This window comes from Dermacentor albipictus, chromosome 1, assembly GCF_038994185.2.
Source record: "Dermacentor albipictus isolate Rhodes 1998 colony chromosome 1, USDA_Dalb.pri_finalv2, whole genome shotgun sequence".
NCBI lineage: Eukaryota > Metazoa > Arthropoda > Arachnida > Ixodida > Ixodidae > Dermacentor > Dermacentor albipictus.
The window spans coordinates 451,769,539-451,792,585 of NC_091821.1; the positions used below are offsets into that span (position 1 = coordinate 451,769,539).

At 44.8% G+C, this 23,047-nt stretch overlaps 1 protein-coding gene across 1 annotated transcript in view; it reads right to left on the bottom strand.

Moving 5' to 3' along the window:
• Positions 1-23,047, bottom strand: part of LOC135911076 (diuretic hormone receptor-like) — a 233,718-nt gene that overhangs the window by 65,765 nt on the left and 144,906 nt on the right. Inside the window, exons 3-5 of the mRNA XM_065443177.2 lie at positions 10,600-10,734; positions 3,464-3,555; positions 472-557 (exon numbers count right to left, since the gene is read on the bottom strand). Of these exons, the coding sequence (XP_065299249.2) occupies positions 472-557; positions 3,464-3,555; positions 10,600-10,734 (313 nt within the window). The remainder of the gene's footprint in view (positions 1-471; positions 558-3,463; positions 3,556-10,599; positions 10,735-23,047) is intronic.

The following is a 23,047-nucleotide window of genomic DNA, read 5'->3' on the forward strand; positions in this document are numbered from 1 at the left end:
TTCTTCTTTATCTTTAAGTGTGATTTGCTTAATGTTTCCAGTGCATGAGAGACGTGGGAACAGGATCCGAGATTGATCAACTGTTTACTTTTTTCATTCGATCTTCTTCCTGTTCTTTTTTGACCGGGACATTACAATATTTTACTGCGCTATCTTATGGATCAACCTATGAAAATATCCAGATAATCATTCGAAGAAACCGGTTTAAAATGGCCAGGAATGCACCGCATTAGAATATATGGTAAAGAAGTAAACGCAGAAAATGAGAGCATAACAAATCAGCACATGAGCTTCAGAAGAATTTCCAGTGTTTCACGTGTAGGTATTTGAGACCAGCTTATGATTTCTGCCAACTGCATGTTCTTTTCAGTTTGGTATACATACCAGTCTTTTTTTTTGTAAATATTTAGTCCCTTTTTTTAACGAAAGCCAGGTAAAGCTTACGTTTTATGCAGCAGCATATGTACTCACTTATAGTAGATGAAGATCCACAAGGCGATGCTTAGTGCACATAGGGACATTCCATATCCTATGTAGTACAGGGTAGTTCCATCTATCTGCAATAAAGAGGGCAAGATATGTCGGTCGATGTCGTCACTGGGCCAAGACCTAGATATGAAGAAACTTATCAATATCAGAAGCTCACAAAATACATATTTTGTATAGCCATTTAGAAAGCATTAAAGTTGCCTAAAATGTATTTTATTTATTATAATTTCCTATTATTACGCAATGTTGTAGACAAAGTGAAGGTCCTGTAAGGCAAGCGAAAGGGCAGAGAATATTTTCCCTTATGTAGGCCCTGTTGCCCGTTCAGTGCTTTGCAATCAACTAATGGGCATATTATACATACATCAATGTACACTTTTTAAACAAGACAGTGTAGGTCCAACATTGTAAATTACGTACGAAATATGAACAAGGTATACACGCACACGGTATATCTCGCTAAATAAGAAACAATTATAATAAAGCAGTCAAATGGCTGTAGGCGTGAAATAACAGAACTTATTAGCATAATGTAACTGAGGAGGAAAGTAAATATTCCTTCATAAAATTTTTGAATCAATGCGATGATATATAGTAATGCGCAGTAGGAATCATGTTCTGATGCTTATTTCCGATAGTAGGAAATGAATAATAAATACATTATGTGATTCACACCATAGCTAGTCCCGCGGAAGGGAACTCTGCAATGAGGCATATTCGTTGTACTGCACCAATCAGGTTAACAATAAAGTGGTACAGAAAAAAAAGATGTGTCCTAATACTGCATGCGCATTATGCCATGGTGTATTCTTTCTAAAGCAAGGTCACAGAAAAAAAATAAGGGAGTTATACCAAGGCAATTGCCATCCGGCCGATTACCGCCATGGTTTATGAAGCATTAGGCAATCTTTGGTTTTCTCAGGGGTGCAAGGAAACTTAGCAAGCGTTAACAATAACGCTATCAGCCTTTAAACGACTCTTTTTCTCCTGCTAACATGCTCCCAAATTTCATTCAGATGTAATCACAGTGAATCGTCTAGTCGTCACGGGGCACAAGGAAAACACACCTATACCGCTTTCGCGACCTTCTGTAGTCGCAATACCAGTCACGCTGTAAAACTTTGGCAGTCATGCCTTAAGGGCGAAGTTTGGAAAGCAATAGCAAGGCTTGGCACTTCGTTGAAGCTCCTCGCAGAGTGCTCTAACAATACGTGTGGGCGACATGTTGGCGTGTCGGAGCACGCGATGCAACGCTTTTGCGCCGCAGGTACAATGCCCTAGCAGCTACAGATATTACAGGGTAGGACACATTGCGAAGGAAATATTTTCATAGTTCTTTGTGAACCTCGCCGGGTTTCGTTAGCGTGCCAGTGGCCTGGCCATTTTCTTGTCGAATAGGCCAACCCGTCAAAGCAGAGTGCACGCAGCGCGTGCGCTGCTGGGTTCCTTGCACCACCTCGAGATGGCGCTCGCCTCCACGCATCCGCTCACACTCGAGTGACTTGTCTCAAATGACGCCTAAGGAAACAGACGTACCCATTGAAAGCACCTTATCAGTGCAGCAAGAGCAGAGCGCCAAAGCAATTATCTTATTTTATTTTTGTGCTCATGCGGTTCTTAGAAGGTCTAGGTTAGCCGAGCAGTATATAACGTGCTCCTATATATATATATATATATATATATATATATATATATATATATAATTCTTCATACATCTCAGCTGTCAGAACTATTACGTCAAACTTTCTTGTCTCTCTTGACTTTGCTTCGAGTTGTTGACGCATTCGATTTCTCATTGCTATCTGCTAGCCACCTGGTTAGCGCAAATGGTAGAGCGGCTGCTTTGGAAAAGCGGTGGTGCCGGGCTCGAGGTCCCGGACCAAAACGAATATTTCTCCAACTGCGAGGTTTTTCTTTCAAGGAACCCATATAGGTTTCCTTTGTTGCAATTGCTACGAGTGGATGGATGTGTGGTTTTCCCTTAATTAAAGGTACGTCTTTGTTGGGTTGTGTACAGATATATTTCTAGACGAGATTGCAGGAAAAGCGAAATACTGTGCAAAAGAAGCGTAGTGCGGAGAATATGATTAAATAGGGACAGCCGAAAATATGACTAGCCCTGTGGAAGCAGCAAAGCGTGTATGCAACCTATGGTATCACTTCTTCATACCCTCTTTCATGAGTCACAGCTATCACAACTTATCACAACTTCTATGCCCTCTTATATCATGAGTAATTTTCATTATTTTGATGCTCACATATTTTACGCAGTTTACAGCAACCTGGTTTTAGGCCTCCTTACAGCCGCATCACATCTACGTTTGCAACTCAGTTTGATGATTTCATACATATTACTTGCCCAGTTCATTACCATATGTCACGGCGCTCTTAGGCAATAACTGGGCCTTGCGCCATTAAACGCCATACATCATCATAATTTTCTTACCTTGGTTTCTAGCGTAATCGATATAGCAGTTTAGAACATCTTGCTCTGCTTATGCAACATCGAATGTGTCTCAACTTCCCTGAAACAAAGGAATGGGAGCGCCGAACACAAGGTTGTTCCTGTACGTGAGTTCACTATTCACGGATCCCATATGAGGTCGAGCCACGATTTCGTTTAGAGCAGCAACGTCTTCGCAGTAAGCCTTGTCTGAGAATGAGTAATGACGTCCGCGATTTTCCGCATCGCAAATTGCGCGATAATTAATTATGGGGTTTTACGGGCTAAAACCACTTTCTGATTATGAGGAACGCCGTAGTGAGGGACTCCGAATATTTAGGCCACCTGGAGTTCTCTAACGTGCACCTAAACCTAAGTACAGGGGTGTTTTCGTATTTCGCCCCCATCGAAATGCGGCCGCCGTGGCCGGGATTCGAACCCGCGACCTGGTAAACTGCGCGAGAAAAACACACACACCATTCACTGACGAAACAGCTCATGCAAAATGTAACGGCACTGTTTCATACTCACCGGCCTTTCCACCTCGAAGAGTGGAACACAATGGGAGTAATCCGATTTGCTGGCCCAGATGCCGGCGGCTGAGCAGAACCGTGACGCGTTTTCTGCGTGGACAAATGAGAGGGAAAGATGAGAGCGTGGCGTCCGATTGGTTCAAGAAGAAGACCGCAACACGATTGCTGGATCATTACCTACTAGCCAGAACACAATCGTAAAACTTCTAACACTGGCGGTAGCTGTTTCGCGGCTGATGATGGCTATCAGTGGATGACAATCTCGGGTATAGACCGTGTCCCGTATACATAAAAAAAGACTTTCGCTAAATTGCTCACCAGACCACATTTTTAGCCAATACTTATGCTAAACAAAGCATTAGTGAAGGTTACTGGCGAAGCAAGCAACAATATCCCAATAAAGAAAGGCGTCAGGCAGGGAGATACGATATCTCCAATGCTATTCACAGCGTGTTTACAGGAGGTATTCAGAGACCTGGATTGGGAAGAATTGGGGATAAAAGTTGATGGAGAATACCTTAGTAACTTGCGATTCGCTGATGATATTGCCTTGTTTAGTAACTCAGGGGACCAATTGCAATGCATGCTCACTGACCTCGAGAGGCAAAGCAGACGAGTGGGTCTAAAAATTAATCTGCAGAAAACTAAAGTAATGCTTAACTGTCTCGGGAGACAACAGCAATTTACAATAGGCAGCGAGACACTGGAAGTCGTAAGGGAATACATCTACTTAGGACAGGTATCGACGGCGGATCCGGATCATGAGACGGAAATAATCAGAAGAATAAGAATGGGCTGGGGTGCGTTTGGCAGGCATTCCCAAATCATGAACAGCAGGTTGCCATTTTCCCTCAAGAGAAAAGTATATAATAGCTGTGTCTTACCAGTACTCACTTACGGGGCAGAAACCTGGAGGCTTACGAAAAGGGTACTACTCAAATTAAGGACGACACAACGAGCAATGGAAAGAAGAATGATAGGTGTAACGTTAAGGGATAAGAAAAGAGCAGATTGGGTGAGGGCACAAACGCGAGTTAATGACATCTTAGTTGAAATCAAGAAAAAGAAATGGGCATGGGCAGGACATGTAAAGAGGAGGGAAGATAACCGATGGTCATTAAGGGTTACGGACTGGATCCCAAGGGAAGGGAAGCGTAGCAGGGGGCGGCAGAAAGTTAGGTGGGCGGATGAGATTAAGAAGTTTGCAGGGACGGCATGGCCACAATTAGCACATGACCGGGGTTGTTGGAGAAATATGGGAGAGGCCTTTGCCCTGCAGTGGGCGTAACCAGGCTGATGATGATGATGATGACTGGCGAATGCCAGTAACCCTCCTTCTTATCTTCCATTTCTGTGTTGCGGTCAACTCCCTTCAGAAGAGTAGGCAGGCGTTGTGCGCCTTCCGGTGACAGTTGCCAGCCTGCTTCTCGCTTTCCCTTTCCTGTTAGCTGTGTATATGTGCATATGCGTTCAAAACAAATAATAATAATAATAATAATAATAATAATAATAATAATAATAACAACAACATTGCCAAGGAGGACTTACGTATATAAACATTCGTAAAGTCGGCTTCAAAATTTCGGTTTTCAGTGTAGGCATAGCATGAACCATAACAAAGATGACGTCACTGCCTTCAACACGGAATTTCGAAGACTTGCCGCGGACAGGTGCCGAAACACGTGCAAATATCCACACTTAAAAAACATTTCAACACTTCTGATGCAGAAAACGTCAAAAGAAAAATTACGCATTTAGTTTATTTCAAACGCTAAGTCCTATTGCTGGGATGTTTTAGCTGGCTGAACTGCAAGCACAAAAGTATACGCTGCCTGCTACAGAATATGCCGCTTCTGCTCGAACTCATTATTATATTCATATTAGCAACAATGACTGCTGCTTTGGGCAAATTTAAGATTCACGCTTTCCTCAAGACTACTTGACCCACCGCCGCAAAATAATGATCGGTAAGCGAAACGAACAGCAAGCAATAAATACATCTTATAAGCCTAGGATGCCATTTTAGTCTACGTCTGCATGAGGTATCTCAATATTTTATCCAGAGTTCATCATGTTTGAACAGCGATATATTTGAGTGAGGATTGCGTTTCCTGGTAGGGGAAAGCACGCGTCTGCTTTAGCTGTGATTGTTGGTGGTCATAATTGTATCTTTAGGAAATAATTACACTTACGGCATCGAATAAACATCCCACCGAGGTGTAAGTATTGTTGTTAACTCAAGCGAATAAAAGAACTGTAGTGAAACATCGCCGAATTTGCTGGTTATAGCAGCCTTAGTATGTGAAGGCTGCAGGTGTGCTAGTCGCGTAGTGAATGTTGCCGTCAATGTCTAAACGAAGAAACGAGATGCCGGTAGTCATCGGGTGCCATCATACTTAACTCTATGGCATTTCTGCGCGTAAAAAGGCTCCTTCGTAGCTTTTAGAATATAAAATCTGCCACCGCTTGACGTACAGGGCGCATGTAGTACATTGTCGTCCTCTATGAAGCGGAACACGTGAGCGCGTGGCCTGCGCTCTGCAGCGGCTGCCTAAAGCCGACAGCTAAAGAAAGCACGTCCGCTTTTGGCGTCATCTATTGGCAAACAAAACAACGAGTCATGGCCGGCGGACAAGCGCTGCTAGGTCACGCTCCCTCTCGGCTCACGCAACGGCCGAGTCATATGCAGCACGTCGTCGGCTGCCAGCAAATGTAGCGTGGTGCGCGAGCACGGTCGAAAAGGCAACAGGCGCTGTCTCTCGGCTTGCGCGAGATGCGCTTCGCCTAAACTGGAGCCATATATGCGAGAGCGATGCACCCAGACGAAGGGATACGATGCTGCAGTTTGACATATTGCCAGTTGCTACGCTTCCAGCCCACAGCGTAACAAGTGTGAACCACGGTGATCGTGAAAGGAAAGATCGGGACCAACACAGATCGCGGAGCTCTCGTCAACACCGAGCACAATGTAAGACAAGCAGACGACACTTGCTGCGTGGCGGAAGTCTGAAGAGCAGTGATAAATTGTGCGTGTGCATTCTCTTTCTGTTACTTTTTATAGAGAAACTAACTAACAACAATTTCCACGATTACAAACAGCATCTGTTCGCCATAAAGTTGGAAAATTTTCTGATGATGCGCCTTGGAAATCCAATCGGGTACCTGGCCCAACTGGCGTCATATGGTCACCCCACGTTACATGGTCAGGGGCGGCTGAAAACTCAGACGAGTGGCGTGCTTGAACCTGTCACCACAAATATATTTAAAACCTCGTAATAAATTCCATGCTTTACGCGCAGCACTTAGATGTGTCAATTAATCATCAGAAGGACCTACCCAAACGACTCAGTATATTTGTACAATATCAGCAAAATTGTTTCAGGCTCCCTTTATTAGATTGCCTTCGAACGCTCCCCGCGATACCCGGTTGCGCGATGGCACCGGCCCTTTGTATCGCTGCTGCCGTTGTCTCCACGGTCAGAGTCCACCCACTACTAAAATTGGCGAAAAAACATAAAAAGCTATTTGCTTTCAAATCGATGTACGAACAACTGCAAAAAAAGGCGCAATTTCACCCGAAGAGCGAAGCACTGAATGCGATAGCAAGGCTTAGCGTAAAGCTTGAACTTCTCGGACGAGGTTATCACTACACGCGAGTCCGATTAACGTGGACGTGAGATATGCGGGTGCGCCAAAATTCCTGGCACCCATAAAAGCTTTAATACGCCCTGTATTGCATAGGCTCCCCTACTCTTCGTGTAAACAGCCGCGCCAATAAAAGTACATCAATTTGAGGTTTGCCCGCTGATATTGTATTTATTATTACTGTATTACTATTATTTAATATGTCTCAGAAGATTTTAGGATGAAAGGCATGCTCAGTGAATGCCATGTTTGTTTATATTCGCTTGTGGCTGTCATTCTCAAACATCTGAGGAATAATTTAGTGGAGAACATAGGCTCTGGTATGAGAAACGTATACTGTTTCAATACTATAGTAACATAATCCGCATACCCGGCATGCATAAACATATGTAGTGTACATATGCGTAAATAAATTCGGAGCCTCACGGCAACGCCGATAACGAGAAGAGTATGAAAATTTGCGTGGTGTGTCCATATAATTGCTATCACAGTGAAATTGGTTGCTTCTTGACTGAACCGACTGTAGCCTGGTCTTCACCACTGAAGCGCAACCGTCATCGCCGTCCGTAAGCCGCTGGCACCTGGACCACCTATTTTCACCCCACACCGCGCCCTCACGTTCTTGCCCGGCGGCACATCGCGCCGCCGGCTTTTATACGGTACGTACAGTATGACGCGCCAGACACCCTGCCACTTTCCCCGCACATGGTTCGCAAAGTGGCGGCTGCCTTCACCAGCCGCCCTCGTGGCTGTGCGAAGCAGCACCCCGAGTGCACTCTCCTGCACTGGCCGCGGCATCTTTCACGCACGACAGTTGTGTCTGCTACCATCGAGGCGTTGTTTTTGTGTTGGCCAACGCCACTTCGCACTGAGAGGCTTTGTCGTGGAGTGGCCGTACGTTTCCACGTCACGTCCTTCAACCACTAGGTGGAACACAGGGCATACCGCTTGAGCTTTCTTCAGTTGTTCCGAGAGCACTCGTCACCTGAAGCGTCATCTTCATCCATCGCTGCACCTCCTCATCGCGTGCAATCGCGAGCGCTGCGTATCTCCCATGGCTTGAGAATTAGAATGCGCTTAGTTCGCGGCTGTGCTCGACCGCATAGCCTCCATTCACGCTCCGGTTCACCTTCACCTTCCGCAATATGTGCTGGGAAGATGACAAGCCTTGTGGACCACCGTCCCATCGTGATTACGTCAACCAATTGCGACAAATATGGTTGCGTGGTCTTTGCGACTCTCCGGTGTGAATGCTCCCGATCCCAAAAATATCAGACTGCCGATTTCGGGAACAGAGTAACCAACACCATAGCCACATATGTACACACTGTGTCTGGTGTAGGTGCTACTTAGTATGAAAGTCATGATATTGTAAGCAGAGTAATGACAAGCTTTGACATAGCGCTATCGCGCGCCACGATGGACCATTGGTGGCGGAAAGCAAGAGATGTATGTACTCAAGAAAAATTGTGTTCGTGTGTGGTTGTATTAAGTTTAGCAGTTGATTTCCTTTTGAAACGCTACAATAAACGAAAAATCCGTATTAAGGCGAAAGCCTTAAGTGGCTCGGTGCAATGGCTCATGCCCGAAACAGTCGGCGTCTGGTCCAGTGATCCAGAAAAATATGATACGAACAATATCATCATCACGATTGGCTCATACCCGCGTAAGCAAGCAAAGATGCAGTGGCTGAATGTGAATGAAGAGACGAAAGAAAGACGGAACGAAGGAAAGGAAGCACGAGCGAGAGAACAAACGAAAGAACAAAGAAAGAATGCAAGAAATAAACACGGACAGAAGCAGAGAACGAAGTAACCTTCAGCTAGTACATTAGGTGCTCGCACGTGTCCTTGAGGAGGTCAACCTTCAGTGGCCTACGTTTACTTTACACGGCGACTTGTTATGTCTCGCAAGAAGCCTGGCCCCTTCTTTCGTATAACTTAATGCATGACCACATGTGGAGCAGGTTTTCACATTCACGTGTTGCAGGAGTGTAAGATGATGCCGGTTCTTTTCTTTCGGCACCACCACTGTTTCATTAATGCACACGTTTTGTTTTCCACGTCGTTTATTTTTTTTTTTGCGAACAGCGACCATCGAACATGTGAAAAGTGCACTCGAGAGAATGGTACATAAGTGGTGCCACCGCCATAGTTCTAACGACGTCCGCTTCTCATTGGTTCGCTCCTCATAGGCACATAATATACAAGAGGCTATATGCCGCAAAATATGCCTCGCTGTCGTAGGCGCTATCGGTGAGCCCACTTCAGGCGGTATTCAAAGAAAATCAGTGTAGCTACTACTTCGTAGAGGGTTTATTTAATGCGCGTATCTCCACAAAGAAAGGCGTCGCTTTACTTCAAATTACGTAGGCCTGAAATTTTCAACCAAGTCGTTTTGATTCTATCATATTATATGCTTCTTGAAAGAAGACCGAACGCGTTTCCGCGGTTGATCACCGCATCACCGCCGTATCAACTGATTAACTACTCATGCCACGCTCTCACAAGTACTGCTTCAGTGGTTAGCCAGTTCTACACTTTTTTTTGCACGCGATTCTTACGTGACAATTTTCACGAGGGTATGAAAACAATCAATCGAACACCTGTCAAAATGTAAATCAAATTTGGGCTACGAACCAGGCTTTCATAAAATACGCTTATTTATTTCTGTGCTTACTAGCCACCGAACGCCAGACTGAACAAGTAACTGTCACGTCATCCAAGTTGGAGTGACCGACTTGTCAATGTAAGTAAATGAAAGAATGCCCAGCACCCTCATGCTATAGTTAACCGCCGATTGCAAGTACCGTAATTCTTTCGCTATGACACACTGTCCAAAGGAAAACTATTTTTGTCCAGAAATACACCCCGTTACATATCGGCACGTTTTATTCGTTAGTTCGCTGCGAGTCTAACATATTTTTATGTTTTGTGCATTTTTCCACCTCAGTAGAGATAAAAATGAAAAGGTCTAGGTAAGTATATGATATTCCTTAAGCATGCTTATTTTAACGAATTAATAATGCTGTATAAGGTAAAGCTAATCCTGAGAATAAATAAATCAGAGAGATTCTGAGGCAATTTGTGACTCCATTTTTGCGTGTCTTCTTCCACGCATCCATGTGTTTGCCAGCGAGAGTATTAGTTCCACAAAATATATTTTATTGAAACTTTGCTGCAAGCAGTGTGAGAATGATCGAACGCAAGTGTGCATGCCATGCTCGAACTCCATAGGGTGCTTTGAAAAAGCTGACGGAAAGTTATCTTATTTCTTTCCGTTTGGGGTCCTTTAACACTGTGGAAAATTACATAAGTTAGCTTTCGTACTGATTCTACTTGTGTATAGAATTTTTTTTCATATGATAGACTACAGGGCTCCCTAAATGACATTTTCAGCAATATTAAGAGTTGTTTTTGCTCCCCTTCGACTGACAGCATGCCGCTGCTGTGCTCACTAAAAGAGTTGTGCTTGCATTGCTTCACTCACGGGTTGTGTCATAGTGGACGCCATTCAAAGTCGCGAAGCACGGAATCGAAGACGTGTGCGCCGGTGGTGTGCGAGGCCAACACGACAAGCCATCCCAGGTCGGCAGGCAGCTCAGCACAGTATCCAGTCTCGCATCTGGGATAACAAAGAAAAAAGAGAAAAAGATCATGAATAAAAGCGGCAAGGATGATTTCGAAGGCGTGCTTTGAACATTTCAGGCAGAAATAAAGTGACCAAACCAAATTCTCCTTAGTGAGAAACGTTGAGCGAACCGCATGCCAAGAGTCCTTCTACATGAATACAAACAAGAGAAACATTTATAGGAAGTTGGATACTCGATGTTGTCAACACTGACTGAACAAGGAATGCGTCTGGAGCTAACGTTTGAACAAGAAGTGTTGCCTTTTTTTTCCTTTCGTCTGTCTTGATCAGGCTATGACCACAAGTTCAAGACAAGTTGACAAGCTTAGGAATTCCTCTTGTCGAAACATCGACCCTAGAGACATCTCTTGTCCGATCACGGTTTGTCATGAAGCAGATAGTATAGGATGTAAGATTTAAACCCATTACTGTGCATCTGTCAAATACGTAAGCACTCACTGGTGCTAACTGCGCTCTTTATTTTATGGCCTCAAACATGCACGAGATTGCTGTTAAATACTTGTTACATGGCAGGCTGCACCTTGTAATGTGTGATGTGTGATCACTTACCGCTTACTGTTTTTTCTGCACCAAAGCACCTCTCAATGAAATATTTTTTCGCATGCCAGTATTACATTCTATTTGGGGCTTAACAAATACGAAAAGAAGAAACGCAAAATTGTGATTCCCATTATCTTGTTTTCTCCATTTTACTTTACAAAAGTGGTTAGTTATTCCTGTTGATCTTACTACAAGAACGTACGTGACAAGTTTGCTGGGGACATAGATGCTACATGATAATTAGACCTCATCTTAAAAGTAATACAGTGAAGAAGTTTTATTTATGTGCACTTTGTCACCTTAGGGAATCATTGAGCAACAAAGTCATAATGTACACCTTTCATAATGTGCACTACCGGCGGTAACACTATGTTGCGACACTTGCTCGCTATAACATCAAACAGCCTAGCAACAGCATTTTGTGAAGACATGCGTACAGTAGAAAGGGAGGAAAGAAGCTTGGTACTGTAATTTTCGCCAAAGGGAGTTCACACTAAGGCTGAGCATTTTCTTTCCTGAGTTGAGTAGAAATGATATACCGACAGAAAATGTGACAACTAAGCCCCATGCTTTTTGCGGAAGAGCATGAAAAGGGGGCTGGCAACCTTGGTCAACTTCAGAACTTATAAACACGTGGTTATTGCATAAACGCGGATCGTGCGGTCCCGATATAACAGCCAGTTATGTAAAAGAGCTCACAGCCGTGAGGCTTCGCAGGTTTCTTGCTCGTTTCATTTCAACTTCAGGGGAGAACCCTCTTTACAGGTCAATGAATACTGCCTCATGATATGCCGATCGCGCTTCCCTAAATATCAGGTAATAAATATTCCTGGTGCGAGCGCATGAAAAAAACCTTGCAATCGAAGTATCGAACATGACTTAGATCATAAATAAAATTTTTGTTTTTTTGGAGAGAAAGAAGTGCCATGGGCTCACAAGTGCTCTGAGCCTCTTGCTGTTATGTAGTTTTTCGCGTCATTTTTGCCACATTCGTGAATGTACTTTGATCAAGAGTGAGCGAGAAGATGCCCCTACAACCGCCTTAACATTGTCAGTCGTCTACTTTGTCGGCAATTTTTAATCGACGTGCCTTTGGAAGCCGGAGCAAGCTCGATTCATGGGAGAGCTCAATGCTGGTACTGATTGTTTCGAGCAAGAGTACACCACAGCCATGGGTGACGGCGTGAAGAAAGATGTGTGCCGTATGTTGGTAAGCTGACATAATCAAATCGAAGTAAGCAGCCACCCATTATTATTTTTTCACCTGCCGCTCTCGCCGTCACATTACCTGGACTCCCTAAGCCTACAACATGAAACAAAGTATTTCGAAATTGTGGCACCTGGGCAAATCAGCGAAACCGGAATCAACTTTCGAATGAGCATTCTGAAAGTAGATGCAAAAAATTGAGCAATACTTAAAGAGTTAAAGGTTAAGTGGAACATCCGTCGACTCCTTTATTATAACTGACGAGAAGGAGCCAATGAGTGGTGTGATTTACGATGTGCACCTAGAAATAAAGTATGCGGGCCTCATGAGTCATTTAGTTTATGAGTGCGCATTATTGAGATTTACCGTTTGGGCAACTCCTGGCGTCTCAGTTTGATTGTTTTTTATACGTTATAGGCGTCCATAAAACCAGGGTACATGTTTAGCCTGGTTGTACAATCCATTCCGACGCCATTTCAGTGCCGAAAGTGTGTGAAGACAGGCCAGGTGCGCGCTGTGTGCAGAAGTGAAGTGACGTGCACTGTTGCGGCGAAAATCATGACACAGACGCAGCTGCGATGCGTCTTCTTTCCAACGTCTTGCAGCTGTCTGGGTTCTCAAAAAGTGAGGTCCAAGAATTGCCCGAATATGCAACAACAAACTTGCATGCTTCGAAAAAATGGCAAGAGGCAAACCTAAACCGTAAGGGGGCTTCTCCATTTCCTGGCAGCAGTAAACGACGCTAGCGAAAGAAGTGCCATCCAACCACTTCAAAAGACCTGCATGGGGAGGCACAGGCACCGCGGCCACCTCTGCGTGTGCATCGAGGACAGTAACCAAACCTATAGCGAATTAAAGGGCGGTGAGAGCACCCGACATATTCGTAACTCCCGGCTGATAGAAACAAGGAATGGAATTTGCTGGTCTATAGACCTATGGCCCTGACACCATGCTGTAGTTGTCTTCTAGGCCAACAAGCCAAGAATGATAGGGCCTAGAAAGCCGGCGGCAGCACAGGCAAGCTGCGAGAGGAACATACTGAGAACGAACGCGTTCAGAAAATGTTGAAGCATCAGCTTGAATCAATCCGCGTGGTTCTTTGCAGTCTCCAGGCTCTGGCGACTATGAGTAGTGACGCCATTGATCATAGCTCTTTGCGTACTGTAAAGTTTCTTCTTAGTGCATATGCTGCTCTCACTGAAGAAGCTTACACGTCAGCTTTCATGTTCCTTTTTCCGGAGATTCGTTTGAACAAGTGACCGCAGACAAGATCTGGTACGCGGTGTTGGCTTTATGGGTGATATTCCTGAACGTTTATCAACAAAATGTTGGAATTGATTTGATCTTCGTGCAATCCCCTTCCACGCCGTGATCATCTCTCATCACGGCAGAGTCAACGCCCTCTTGCCGCTATGTAGTACAGCAGTTTGGAGCGCGTAGCTAAGGCCCGCCTCTAGGCTTCCTTTCAATTAAATTCTTTATCTCGTTTGTTTGTTGGGTACTCTTTCATGTGTCGCAATTATCCAGGTGCGTTAGCAAATAGGAGTGCCAAACAGTGATATTCTCTAATCAAAACAATCTTCGATTACAGCGAACGCTTTGTCCTTTTTAAACGTGAGGAATCTAAAGATGCATGGAGCTCGTTTGGTCAGAAAAGGCTTTTTTGTATCATTTGGCGCGTGCAAGTAATCCCGCTCACAATTAGCCATATGGTTTTTAAAATGTTGCTTTTATGGCAAAAGGCCTAAATCCCTACGCTTCAAGGTCGCGTTGTGATGTACAGAAAATATCACGTGACCCAAGGAAAGTCAGAAGTGAACAAAAGCATGTCGAAGCATGTATACGATAAGACTAATTATTAGCGAAGTTAATGAATAATTGATTAGTGATTGATTTAAGGTGTACTTGTGTGAATGAAGTTGGATTAAGCTCGGCTAAGGAAGATTAGGGTAGTATAAGGTGGATTAAGGTGCACTTAGGCATATTATGTTGAATGCAAAGGATTAAGGTAGGCTCAGGTGGATTAAGGAGTGAATGAAGGAGGATAAATGCGGATTAGAGTTGACTAAGGCGGATATAGAAGATGAAGGTTAATTGCAGTAGGCTTTGCAAAACTTTCACCTTCGCATCACTTAGGCAATAGTCTAGGACGTCCCCGGTAATTTTCCTTATAGGGTCGCCTAAACAGTTTTGATGTAAGCCCAGACATAGATAGTATCTCTCGGGGACGGCTTTTTCACAAGAGTTTTGTGTCAGCGCCCTGTAAAAATCACAGTTCTGAAACGAGATCGAAGCAATGAATGCGATAGCAACATCTCAGAACATCACACAAAGGGCAAGACTCGTAGCTGCAGTGGCAGCAGGAATTGCAGTAAACGTAAGCTGACTAAGCAAACGCGCGTGGTGTAGCGTGTGTAGACACATCAACAGAGAAAACTCTATGACTGCGAGCAGCATCGTGTAGAACTACAGGGTCTTGTCGGAGTTGCCCGCTTTTCTTGACCTCGTGTTACCCTACTGCGGCCTGCCTACGGCGGCCATGAGGCGTGCGTTAGGTTGGAGCCTTCAAACTGCAGGGTTTTGTTGAAGCTGCCGCTTAGCCTGAGCCTCCTGTTCCCGCAGCGCCACGTCTGGGCGCCTGTGGCATTGAGCTGCAGCATGAGCCTCACACGCAACCGAACACTGTTTCTGCATCTGAACTAACGGAACGGTCTTTGTGCATATGTGGACCCGCGTCGTGTCATTACGAGTAGCGTTTTGCGGGAGCTTCTCGGCGGGCGTTCGGACAGCACTCGCGGGCATTGCGTGACGTGAGGGACGCGTTGCGTTGCTGCGGAAAGGACGCACCAAGGGTTACTATTCTAGCTACCATACGTTGGTTACTACATGTGGGAAAGCCCTGCCACAAGCCGAAAGGATCTGTATAGTCTACATGTAGTCTGCGTAGGTTGTTTGTTCCAGCAAGCAAAGCTGTATTCTAACCTGAGGTGTTGGAATAAAACTTTTTCTATGCACTGTTCATGAAAACGCCTAGACATCCTTCGCCACCTAGCGTTAAAATTCTGATGCAAAGTGAAATTGTACAGCTAATGTAAGTAATGCTCTTGGAAACATGTGCTAAAACTAAAGGAATCAGTACTTTTAGGTGTAATAATTGATGGAGGTGAAAATTTGCGTTGAGTGTTCCAAAAATGCGCCAAGCGTCTCATTGCGTTGGCTTGCAAGAGGAAAATACTTAAATGGCGTATTGCATAAACTGGGGCATGCGCCTGTGGCCTAATTGTTAGAGGATCAAGCTGTTGTGCTGGTGGTCCTCTCTTTTGAATCCTACCGTCGGACAGTTTCATGTATGAATGAAGGGAAAAAGAGACATCCACCTGGTCGTAGCAATTGCTACAAAGGAAACCCATACGGGTTCCTCGAAAGAAAAGCCTCAAAGTTGACGAAAAATTCGTCCTGGTCCGGGACTCGAACCCGGGACCACCGCCTTTCCGGGGCAGCCGCTCTACCATCTGAGCTAACCAGGCGGCTAGCAGATGGCAGGGCGAAGTCGAATTTGTCGACAACACGAAGCAAAGCAAGAGTTTGACGTAGTAGTTCTGCGGAAACCCGCAAGGTGGAGAGAAGAAATGAATGAAGGGAAAAAGACATCCACCTGGTCGTAGCAATTGCTACAAAGGAAACCCATACGGGTTCCTCGAAAGAGGAGCCTCAAAGTTGACGAAAACTTCGTCCTGGTCCGGGACTCGAACCCGGGACCACCGCCTTTCCGGGGCAGCCGCTCTACCATCTGAGCTAACCAGGCGGCTAGCAGATGGCAGGGCGAAGTCGAATTTGTCGACAACTAATTTGAATTTTTCAGGACGAATTTTTCGTCAACTTTGAGGCTTTTCTTTCGAGGAACCCGTATGGGTTTCCTTTGTAGCAATTGTTACGACCAGGTGGATGTCTCGTTTTCCCTTCATTCATTTCTTCTCTCCACCTTGCGGGTTTCCGCAGAACTACTACGTCAGTTTCATGTATGCTGATTGCTCAAAGATAACGTGCGTCTTAATGACTTTACCTACTTTTCCGTGTCGGGTATGTTTCAGACATGTTTCGTGGGCCGATGGCGCCGAAGAGCAGTCTGCCGCCCCAGAAAAATTACATTACTTTCAGGTTTGAGTCCTGATACTGCTTCACACTTTCAACATTTATTAGCCTAAAAGAATTTAGGATTAAATGCATCTGCTGCCAGGGTTATGTTTTATGACATCTGTTTGTGGGCTGCTATTGCCAAACTTATGTGGAATAATTTTGTGAGGGATGTAGTATGGACAACAGTAGGGACTGAATAGCGTGGCAATATAAACGGCATATACAACGCGTCATATAGTGTGGCATGGCATATAGCATTCATATACTTAAATATATGCGTAGAATCACGGCGACAGTGACGACGACCGGGAAAATTTGCTTGGAGTGTCCACATTCTTGCTATCGCCATAATAAAACAGGTACGAGTACCTAAAAACTGTCCTGTTCTCAAGCCGCGGCGTTCCCCTCAACTTTGACACCGTGCTGCGATCAACATACCACCTCCTTCATGCAGGCATGTCAGTATTGTCTAGACTTGATGTTGATTTGAAGCTAGTGTCTCATTCGTATGCAATCTTTTTCGTTAAGCACAAGCAACATGGAGCGAACCTTCACGATAAACTTCACGCAACGGATGGAGACGCAACCAGGCGGAGGCACAACGCGGAATGTTGGTTACCTTGCGTTACACGAAACGAATAAGAGGCACACCACTCTGGGCGTTCGGGGCGTCGCTACACGTATCCAATGTACAATCTACAAAGTAGCTGTTAATGGTGCTAGTTTCGCCTAATAATATGCATATAATTCTTGTTCCAATTAAGACATAAGGCATTACGAATGCATACTTCGTTGTATATATCCGTAGCTGACACCAGAACTTCCCGCCATAAGCATACACTAACACTTAAAGAATATGCATTTCGCACTGACTGTTCTAGATATTCGTTCTTTCCTCTTGCAATAAGAGAATGGAATAGCCTGGACCCCTGCATAACGACTAACAAATCGTTGCCGAAATTTGTAACCCTTGTAGAAGAACTGTTGCGCAATAATTAGATTGCGCTAGCCAGAAATAACACACCCCTCATGGCGTCATATGAAATAAAATCTGTATAAGCATTGCATTTTTCTGTTTAATTTCACCCCTTTTTGCCAAATGCACTGTATCATTCATGTTTAATTTCCTGTCATATGTGTATATCTGCTTCGTGTCCATTACAAATATCATTGTTGAAATTATGTAAACGTGTTTTCATCGATATTTGTGAATTTCTAATATATGGCCAAGCTGTAAAAATCCCACTGGGATTGACGGTCTCTGAAAAAAATAAAATAATATTATATAATATTGTATAGCATATGATATTATCATGATGGTACCTAAATAGACTCGTACGCTTACGACTGCCTCTGTATGAGACTCTTAAGATTTATTTGTAGCCATCAGTGGTAAGAATAAGCGCAACCACAGCTAAGATAGAACTGCCGCTAAGTTATGAAACAGTCTAAATGGGCTCTTTATAGCGTTTCCTCTAGTCAAGAATAAAAAAAAGCAGAAAATAGTTTTTTGCGGATTTCACGCAGTGTGGTATGTAAGAGAAGCTTTCTGCGTGGTTTGCTTTCATGGACAATAATTAGCGGTGATGTTGACGGCAAATGTTTCACTTCTTCTGAGTTTAGTGCCATACGAGAATGGTGAGACTACCTGCCGTGGTTGCTCAGTGGCTACGGTGTTGGGCTGCTGAGCACGAGGTCGCGGGATCGAATCCCGGCCACGGCGGCCGCATTTCAATGGAGGCGAAATGCGAAAACACCCGTGTACTTAGATTTAGGTGCACGTTAAAGAACCTCAGGTGGTCGAAATTTCCGGAGTCCTCCACTACGGCGTGCCTCATAATCAGAAAGTGGCTTTGGCACGTTAAACGCCATAAAAAAAGAGTTGTGAGTTCTCCTTGATCGTTACGTCACGTACACCGCCACTGTTGTTCGGCGCAGTATACATAGAACAAACAAGACATGCTTGCTTGCGCCATTTTTCATAACCTCCGAGAAGGTAAGCCTTCTAATTCCCTCACACGATACATCAGATCGTGGCGGAGGCTTTAAACTGTTATCGCATTATGGGGCATCGCTCCAGATTAATTTTGAACCCCTGCGGTTGTTTAACGGGAAGCTAAACCAAAGTACACGAGCGCTTTGTATTTCGGCCTCGTCGAAATGCGGCTGCTGCGGTCAGGATAGAAACCACGAGGTCGAGCAATGCTGCCGCACAGCTGCCGCGGCGGGCACGGCAGGGTTTATTTGACATGCTGGCCACTTCCGTATGTCGCCTGGACGCTGCGGTACTTTAAAGCCGCTTTTCGTCTGCACGCCCTGCGTAAGATGTCCGCTTGTCATTTTCACGGTGTTTATTTTTCAAAAATAGCAGACGTGCCGTGCCCTATCTAGAGCGTAAATTTATCCAATTTATCGGCAATTGCTGTCGTGTCTAGTAATAGCGTTGCCTTGCCTTCTTGTGTCACCTTTCCTCCTCTGCTGCGCTACCCTCATGCATACGAGCTGCGAGCAAAGAGTGGCAAGGCTGTTACTTACTCGTTTCGTAAGTGCATTGGTTCTACCCATTCTCTGAATCCTCTCCATGCGTCCTCTCATACTTCTGTTTACTTCCCCGCTGGAGTGTTGCTAGTTGGCACAAAGGCAAGACCTGCAATATTTCCAGTGCTTACCCACCACCATTTCGCTTCAAAGGGGAGGCTCATATCATACATCCATCCATCCATGCTTTTGCGGGGGATCACGAATAATCGCAGGGGTCAAGAGGCTATTTCGGAGACGCCCAGGGAGCTCAAGAGGGCATTGTTTCGATGCAATGCAAAGCTCCTAACGTGTTTCTCACGTTGCTTTTCCTCTCTGCCGCGCTGCAGCAGTGTATATACACACTCAAAACAACCGCCGCCGTTACGTGCAAGGAAGTGACAGCAGCAGCAAGAGTGGCAGAGAAAAATTAGAAGGAAGAGGGAGAGAAATGTTTGCTTTAAAGTAGCAGAGATCGGGAATCCAACGCAGCATTTTCGAGTGCGAGGCAGAGAAAGTACCGCGCTGCGCTGAAGTTTAACTCAAGATGGCGGCTTTCTGGTGGACGTTTTGACACGTTGTAAGGCACGTTCAATTCCATTCGCTACACTTCCTTGCGGAGTTTGGGCTCATTAGGATATCTTAAGCTACTGTACTAAAACTGTACTACTGTAAATTATACACAAAAAATTCGCTCTCTGAAAAATGCCGAACCTGTAGTTGTCACGACAAGCACCTTTTTTTTCGAAACTGTGGGTGATCGCTGTACTGCCCAAGCAGATTTGTGTTGACATTGACCTGCAACGCTCACTTCTTCTACAGCGTCCATTCACTGCAGTTTACTCCCTGCACACACCTGCCGTGCAAGACGAGCATAATACAACGGTAGTACCGTTCATGCTCCTGCCGCAAAAAAAAGCACCAATGCATCTATTTTCATTGAGAACCCTTCCGCGCCACTTCGGCTGTCCTTGCCACAGCTGTAGCAGACGATCAACATTCTCAGGCGTACGTGGGCCATCGGTTTGAAAGAACGTGTACATTTATTGCATTTGTGTATATATTTTAGCGTACGCAAAATTCTATGCATAGTTATAAGCTATTGAAAATATGCTTCATGATGTGACATACTTCTACAGTTCCAGACATTGCGTGGGCGGTCAAACGGATTGCTTGCCCGAGTGACGTCACTCACCCATGCTAGGCGAGCGGGAAGGAGTGGCTGTAAACTCACTGGAGCGGTGCCGCTGCGATCGGTAGCGATGCACATTTTTAATACCTTGTAATAATATAGAGGATTTACGCGAAGCGCGTAAAACTGTCTCTTCGTGATCAGAAAGACCCACCCTACTAACATGGTACGTCTCCACACAATTGCCAAAATCGTTTCAGGGCGCCTTTAAGTATGGTAAGGCTGCAAGCGCGCCACAGATCTAAAAGCTACCGGTGAACCATAAAATACACGTTCTAGCACCTTATCTAGACCACATATTTAACCAATGTTGAACCAACATCAGTAACTTCCCTCGCGACATACTGACCGCCTCATTGAGTGTATTAATAAAATACATGATAGAAAATGACATGGGGTAACTAGAGACAAATTTTCGTGAAAGGTATCCATATTACCTTTTTTTCCCATACGACTTGAAAAAGTTTTTCATAGTTTTACACATTCTACCGAAGGGGGCTACAGTAAAAAAGAATCAACTGGACCCGCTTTTTTCCTCCAAAAAGATTGCATATCCGAAAACGTAGAATGTCAGGAAATGATACCAGACATGTTTTGATACAGTAACAAAGCTGTACACCTTGTAAGCTATAGCGCGTATGCGTGTACCTATATTATACGTGTACATGCATAGCTATATTGCGCTTCTATTACACAAGTCCATGACCTGGTACGCCATTTCTATTGACAACCAACCGATTTCTTACGCAAAAACTCACCGATTCCTAGGCGGTATTATCGACAGAGTCATTTCATGGAGCCCCCACATCTCATACTTGAAGAAGAGGCTTACTTCTGTCTCCCATATACTAAGGTTTCTTGCCGCTAAGAGGTGGGGCCCATCCGTGGCATCTATGCTTCAACTATACAGGACGCTCTTCCTAGGATACTTGCGATATAGCACACCAGTGCTGTCCAATGCTGACAAAACTAACATACATGTCCTACAGAGCATTCGAGGCCAAGCCCTTTGAACATGTCTGGGGCTACCGCGAAGTGCGTCAACCGTGGCAACAATTGCCACCGTGACAGACCACCCAATAATTACCTATATAGCTATCGACGCACTCCGGGCGCATGTTCGCCATATATCCAGAGTCCCTGACCACAATCTCGCTCGCTTGCCTGAGAAAAGACCCAAGGCAGTGTTCTCCAGATCAATTGCGGCTAACCGACACTCTATCTTTGAGGCACTCACCCGCAACAAGAACGCCATCCCCTATGTGGTGCTTGAAAAAGCCTCCTGTGTACCTTGCTGTTCCAGGAATAGTGAGGAAACCTAGCCTGACCACCGCGGCTCTCAAGCAGATCACATTATAACTTTTGCATGGTTCATACGCTAACCGAATCCATGTGTACACGGATGGCTCCGTGTCGGAAAAATCTACGGGCGCCGTTGTTGTACTATCTCAATCGGTCGTCATGAAATTTAGGACTTCACACGTAACGGCATCTACAGGTTCCGAACTGGCCGCTCTTCGCGCTGCTGTCGAATACATTGAAAAAGAATGGCCCAACAAATGGGAAATATTTTGTGATTCGAAAGCAGCCCTCCAGAGCTTGCGAAGTTTACGACGTGGCAATTATGAACAGCTGGTGTCGCAAATCAACGAAACCTGCCATTGCGCTTCTGAACGAGGACATGATGTCATATTTGAGTGGCTGCCGGGACATTGTGGCGTCGTTGGTAATCACCTCGCCGATGACGCTGCCCGACGTGCCCAGGCTGGCTCACCGACACTCCTTGTACCTTTATCGAGAGTCGACGCTACAAGAGAGCTTCGCGGAAGCGAAGATCTTGGGAGCCTAGCCTCACAGTTCATTACCCAAGAAAGCAGTTCGAGCGCTTTTTCACTACCTGAAGGCAACAGACTTGAGTTCCCGACTATAGACATCTTACACCTAAGTTCTCTCTCTCTGTCTTTCACTCCCCATTCCTCTCCCCACATGTAGGGTAGCAAACTGGACTCAGTCTGGTTAAACTCCCTGCCTTTTCTTCTTCCCTTCTCTCTCTCTCTGTGTGTGTGTGTGTGTGTGTGTTGGGGACTGTGCATGATGCACAGTACTCAAAATTGTATAAAAATTGTATGCAAACATAGTAACACAATGTTTGCTAATTAGGTTAGTATGAATATTTTTACAATTTTATGCGGTGGATAAAGGTGCTATCCTTACTTCCTGTAGCTGTTCACTAATTTGCTATCGCAATCGATGCTTCGCCTTTCTGGCGGAACTGTGAATTTTTTCCTGTCGCCCTGCAACAGTGAGGAAAAATCATTTCAACTGACGAGCCTAAATATGACAAATAACACGGTTCAGTTATCTAAGGCATCGTACCAGTACAGTAATAGAACAAGGAAAGAACTACTCAGCAAATACAAGTAGAGCGTTGTTTTTTTTTTTTGTCTGACGAGATTGCTACAAGATATGCTGCACCGCACGCTGTCGGAGCGCAAGCAAGATGAGACTGGAAAATAATTATTTGCTTTATCTAAAATGAGCAAACAAATTGAAGAGCGTTTAAAAGTCCGCTATTCTTCTTCTATTAGAAGAAGTTATTCAATAGAAGTCATGTAACCTACACGTTTTCTCTTGTGTGGGAGAGCCTTCTCCGAGCCCAAGCAACCATGAAGTGTTTCATGGCGAACCCAGAA